The sequence below is a fragment of the Mastomys coucha genome, chromosome X (assembly GCF_008632895.1).
Source record: "Mastomys coucha isolate ucsf_1 chromosome X, UCSF_Mcou_1, whole genome shotgun sequence".
In the NCBI taxonomy this organism is placed as follows: Eukaryota; Metazoa; Chordata; class Mammalia; order Rodentia; family Muridae; genus Mastomys; species Mastomys coucha.
The window spans coordinates 105,871,451-105,877,533 of record NC_045030.1 but is presented as its reverse complement, the minus strand read 5'-3'; the positions used below and the strand labels follow the sequence as shown (position 1 = coordinate 105,877,533).

Here is a 6,083-nt window from a genome sequence, read left to right as displayed (position 1 = left end):
TTTGAAATAGGATCTCCTGTAGCCCAGACTAGCTAAGTAGGTGAGGATGACCTTGACTTTCTGATCAGGTGTTCCAGGTTAGCTTTGGCTACAGGAGAGCCAGTTTCTTTTTCTGTTGTTCTTATTGTTTTTATTTTTTGGTTTCAATATATCCATTTGTCTATGTAAGTACGTGTGCACGCGAGAGTTTGTGTGTGTATGTACACACGCACGTGTGTGCGTAAAACTATCATAACGAAAACTATTTTTTGGAGACGGAGTCTCGTTATGTAACACTGGCTGGTCTGGAACTTGATAGATAGCTCAAGCTGGTCTTAAACCTGTGATAACTCTCCTGTCTCAGCAGATGTTGAGATGTATTGACACACCTACTAAGCCCATTATCTTATCTGCTCACTTAAATAGGGAAATAAATGAACAAACTTAAAACTAAAAATCAGCAAAATTATTAAAATATTACATCAAAATATGGAGAGGACTTGTCTTGTGTTAGGCTCTCAATACTGCATAAACCAGTAGAGATGGTCCATACCAGTAATTTTAGCATGTGGGAGATGGAGAGAAGAGGATCATAAACTCAAAGTCATCCTCAGCTACATTGCTGGGCTATATTAAGACTGTGTAAAAAAAGAAAAAGAAAAAAAAAAGACTTTCACTCCTCCTTCCCTGTGAACAACCAACTCAACTCAGCAAACAAAACAGCAATGTCATCCCCCCCACCCAAAAAAATAAAAACTGTTGATTTTAAACCTGGGGCAAAGGGCTGAGGTGCCTATTTTAAATATCAAATAGGACACTGGCAATCAGGTTCTCCCAGCATCCCTCATTCCCTACCTGCCTCCTGACTGGCATTCCTGCTCTCTGCCTTAAACTCTCCAGCCCAGGGCTGGACTGTTTTTCCCTATATAATCCAATCATTTTCCTTGCTTGCTCTTTTTGTACCTTTAGGCCTTCTGGCCACTACACTTGCTCCTGTCTCCCCCAGGCCCTCTCCCCACATGGCACAGCTCACTATGATCATGATCACTCTGGAGTTTTCCAGAAGTCTCTGCCTCTAATTGTGATCTCCCTACACAATAAACTTTCTACAATAAACTCTCTACAATAAACTTTCTCCTACAACATATCTCAGAGCAGACATCTTTCCTTTCTCTCCTCTTTCATTCATTCATTCAGTGCCAAAATCATGGAGACAATTATGTTTTATTTTCCTTTTTATTTCTTTTTTTTTTCATTCAAAAACAGAAACCAAACCCTAAACACAATAAAACCATGTCAGCACACTGAAATTTGTTTTATAACCAGACTTAGCTATTTTCTATCATCTACAAATGACACATGTGCTATTCTAAAAACAAACAAACAAAAAGTCCAAAACCAAATTTAACAATAAATAATAGATGACATGCCAACTGAAGAGTAAAGAGAGCCGGAGTGGCTTTGTTAATGTGAGAAAACACAGACTTCAAGACAAGTACCAAAAGACAAAGGGATGCATTTTACAATGAAACCTATAGATATACTAGCAGGATAAAACAATTCTAAGGTTGTACACAACCTACAACAGAGACACAGCATACGTTAACCAACACAAAATCGAAAAGCAGGTAGAAGTAAATAAAAATTATAGAAAACACTCCCCCTCAATGGCAGATACAAGGGCTGTACAGAGACTAAGGTATAAAGGCCTTTATTTCTGACTTGATTAGATTAGAGATTAGTAGGGTCTTTCTAGAGGTCTGAACTCAGGGGGAAAGCTCTGCTTGAGTGTGAGTAATCCACCCCCCTGCAGGTCCAGATAAAAGCAAAAGGGGGAAAAAGCAAACCAATGAGCACAGAGGGCACCTGCTCTTTCTGCTTCTGAGTGTCCTTGATGTGAAGAATCTCTGCCACATGATCCATGATATGCACCCTCACTAGTATGTGGGCTTCACTAGTATTAGAATTTAATGAGAACATCTGTTAAAATAATGAGCTGAGGTTTATGTCCGCATAATCCCTACTTGGTTCATATTTGTTGCTAGAAAATGGATAATCCTTTTATTACTTGCAACAATTAAAATTAATTTCCCCCATCGCCTTTATAATATATTCTCATTATAGGAAAATTTGGGAGTAATGGAAAAGTACAGTACAGAAAAAAAAAAACACTGAGACATTTCATCTGACGATATCTAAGCTATCACTGAAAAAAATTGTATGCACAGAGAGAGACAGGGAGAGACAGACACACAGAGAGCAACAGAGAAACAGAGAGACAGAGCACCTCTGAGATCTGCTCTCTCTTTTTTTCCCTGGCTGCCCTGGAACTCACAGAGATTCATTTGCCTGTACCTTCTCAGTGTGGGGATTAAAGATGTACACAACCATGCCTGGCTATATTTTAAGTTTAATTGTGTGAAGTGTGTGTGTGTGTGTGTGTGTGTGTGTGTGTGTGTAGTTTTCACACTATTGGAGATGCACATGGAGCTGAGGTAATGGGCAGCTGTGAATTGCCTGAGTGACTGATGGGAACTGAATGCAGATTCTCTGCAAGAGTATGATATACTTATTACCACGGAACCATCTATCTCTCCAGCAGCATGCAGGCAGACATGGTGCTAGAGAAGGAACTGAGATTTCTAAATCTTGATCCAAAGGCAATTGAAGAAGTCTGTGAGTGACACTGGGTTTGAGCATAGGAGATCTCAAAGCCCCTCCCCCCACTTCCTCTTACAAGGCCACAGCTCCTAATAGTCCCAGTCCTTATGGGCTAAGCATCCAAACACAAGAGTCTATGGGGGGCCATACCTATTCAAGTCACACACTGGGCTATAGAGTAAAATGATGTTTTAAAAAAAAACAAAGGCCCCAAACAACACAGAATGGTGGCAAATGCCAGTAATCCCAGTGCTCTAGAGTCTCAGCCAGGAGTTCAAGATCATCCTCTTCTTGCTGTGATAAAACAGCCTGACAAAAACAACTTAAGGAAGAAGCGTTTAATTGTCTCACAGTTCTAGGTTATACAGTTCCACAAGGTGGCAGGAACTGGGAACATTGGGTTACATATCTGCAGTCAAATGCAGAGAGAAATGAACTCAATACACACATGCTAACGTTTAGCTCCATTTCTTCATTCTTACACAGTTCAGAATCCACAGCCTTGGGAAATGTGTTACCCACAGTAGGCAGGTCTTCTCACCTCAATTAATACAATCATGATAATTCCCTACAGACAGCCTTAGACGCTCTTCTCCCAGGTGATTCTAGGTTGTGTCAAGGCGGTGGCAATTAAAACTAAACTTCCAGCTACAGAGTGAGTTTGAGGCCGGTCTGGGCTACATAAAAACTTGTCTCCCAAAACAAAGCAAAGAAACAAAGTACATTCAGATTAAAAAAAATAAATGATTTACTATTTTTTCCATAGTTGTGTCTGTTAGATAGTAAACATATTTGTTGTGATGAAATGGATCTTTCACGTTAACTTTATTTTTCAAGGAGGAAGAACACGACTTCTGTAAATTGTGTTTAAGTAATATTTAATGTATTAAACACAAAAGAATAACATTATTGAACAACAGAAGATTGATTTACACAGTTGGTAGTGGATCTTGAACATTTAAAAATCATTTGAAATGTTGTTAAGTTTCTGTTCATCAAAAATGTATGTTATCCAAGAGAACTCTTTAAAATTGTGATGATGCTGAAGTCTAGCTCCCTACATTTGATGGCTTCTGGGGATGGGGGATGGCATCTGGGTGACAAACCCAGTTTTCTTTAAAGGGCTGGACACTGAGAGTTTGACTATGCTTTGGGCAACACAAATTGGACTTGCTTTTTTCTTCTTCCCTTTCCCCTTCCCTTTCCTCCTCCTCCTCTTCCCCCTTCCCCCTTCCCCCTTCCTTCTTCCTTCTTCCTTCTCCTTCTTTTTGTTTTGGGGTGGAGGAGGTCTGTATGGAGGGGAGGGCAGACCTGGGAGGACTAGGAAGTGAATGTGATGGGGCTAGCCTCAAACTTGTAGTGACCTTGCAGCCTCCCAAGTGCCAAATTCCCAAATAATCAATAGAAGTACTGTGAAAAGACATAAAAATGTATGTTAGAGGCTGAAGAGATGGCTTCGTGGTTAGGAGCACTTACTGTTCCCAGTAACTACATTGGGCCAGTCACAGCTGCTTGTAACTCCAGTGCCAGGGGTCCAACATCCTCTTTTTCGCCGTGAGGATTTGTGCACATGTATACAACGAGGTTCTCTCAAACACTCACACAACATTGAAAAAAAAAAAAACCCAAATCTTTATATGTTAGTCAGCTGGGTGTGATGGCATATGCCTTAAATCTAAGTACTTAGGAGGCAGAGGCAGTTGGCTCTCTGAGCTGGAAGCCAGCCTGATCTACAGAGAAAGTTCCAGGAGAGCCAGGGCTGCACAGAGAACTTCTGTCTTGGAAACCAAAAAGCTGGTCTGATTGTTGGAATGTATTGTTCGAAAAGAGACTCCTCTCTTGCCATTCTAGTCCAAAACTGCAACCCTGGCATGTAAGTATGACCAAAGCTGTTGCATATTTCATGAAAAATAAACAGAACAAACAAAAGAAAGGGAATGAAAATGTGTTGCAGAATAAATGTGGGCACAAAATTGGAAACTTCAAATTTAGAAAACTTATTTGTGGTTTGCAGAGATTATGAATGAAAAATGAAATGAGGGAAAAAAGATTAGGATCCGTTGGCTTGTGAGATATATCCCTAATCACATCAGACTGAAGTAATGGCTGATCTGTGTGTGACAATTTCAAGTTTGTTCTGTATCAAAAGAATTATACGCCAATGTTCGGTTGCTCATATACGTATAAGTATCTGTTAAGTATGCAAAAGTATGATGGGGTACACCTGTCTTCTAAGCACTTGGGAGGCTGCAAGGTCACTACAAGTTTGAGGCTAGCCTCATCTACATGCTGAGTTGCAGCCTAGTCAGTACTATATAGCTAGAATTTTTCTCATTGTCTTCCCACAAAAGGAAAAAATTCACACGTGTAAGCGTTGGCAAGCTGAATATTATACATAAAATATATAGAAGAGAAATTAAGACTATTATAAAATAGGAAAGAAAATATTTATATTTTGGGTGGCTATAGAGATTAATGATTACGAGTGTATGTGTGTGTGGGGGAGGGGGAGGGGTTAGGACATTGCTCAATGATACAGTATTTACCTATCATGCACAAGCCTTGGATTCAAAACAGCACAAGAGTGTATGCCCACCTTCCCCCAGGGATGGATGTTTGGTTGAATGTGGAATTTGTATATTGGTTTCCTCACCCAATAAAAGGTTAGGTCTGCCTACTTTGGATGGTTCAAGCATGAGATTCAGATAAAGGATCTGTATAGTGGTCGACATATAGTAAATTCTCAATAAACGTAAATGGGGTGTTATTGTTTCACCAATTATGTGGAAGTAAAGAGGTTGGACTGCATTTTCAGGATAAAGTCAAGATACATCCTTGGCACTTTGAGGTCAGCAGTGACTGAACTGGACCCTACTATAAAGAGGTGGAGGGGATCAAATGACGTCGACCGCCTTAGCAACAGGCCCCCAAAGAAGGTGAATTTCCGTAGCCAATAAGACACTGAGCTCTGGCAGAGGTAGCCAATAGAAAGAGGGAGGACGCGCCAATTCTCTTGCCCGAGCCTCGGCCCAACAAAATGGCGTCGGCATCGGCCTTGCTTTGTTTCCGTGGCTCTTGGAGCAGCAGCAGCGGTAGCGGCCTCTGAGCTGTGAGGACGATCCAGCACCAGCTGTGGTGACTACTAAGATCCCAGTACTTTTCGTTCAGCCACTGGCGCCGAGGAGCGCAGAACGGTACCCAAGGGGTTGCCGAAGCCAAGCGGCCGTCCGAGCTAAAAACATGACCGCTGAGCCCATGAGGTAAAACGCAAGCCCTTGTCACGGGCCCCGGCGTTCTGCTCCCGGGCGCCTTCCACTCGAGTGGGGTGTTTGCAAAGACGTGCGCTAGGTGCCCTAGGCCCGCGCACGGCTTCGCGGTCAGCGGCATCGTTTTCCCTCTAGGTGAGCGGGGCTGGGGGAGCGCGGTGGGAAGCCCCAGCCGGG

General features: G+C 42.0%; 1 protein-coding gene across 4 annotated transcripts in view; it reads left to right on the top strand.

Moving 5' to 3' along the window:
* Positions 1-5,640: 5,640 nt before the first annotated feature.
* The window catches only part of Atrx (ATRX chromatin remodeler), a 139,114-nt gene continuing 138,671 nt past the window's right edge, over positions 5,641-6,083 (top strand). For 2 of the 4 annotated variants that reach the window (XM_031366413.1, XM_031366378.1), the window contains exon 1: positions 5,641-5,900. Coding sequence is in view for 1 of the 4 variants with exons in the window: in XM_031366378.1 (XP_031222238.1) it covers positions 5,881-5,900 (20 nt within the window). In the remaining 3 variants the exon portion in view is untranslated. Of the gene's footprint in view, positions 6,042-6,083 lie in introns of all 4 variants that reach the window. The other 2 variants (XM_031366406.1, XM_031366382.1) reach the window with 1 other exon arrangement.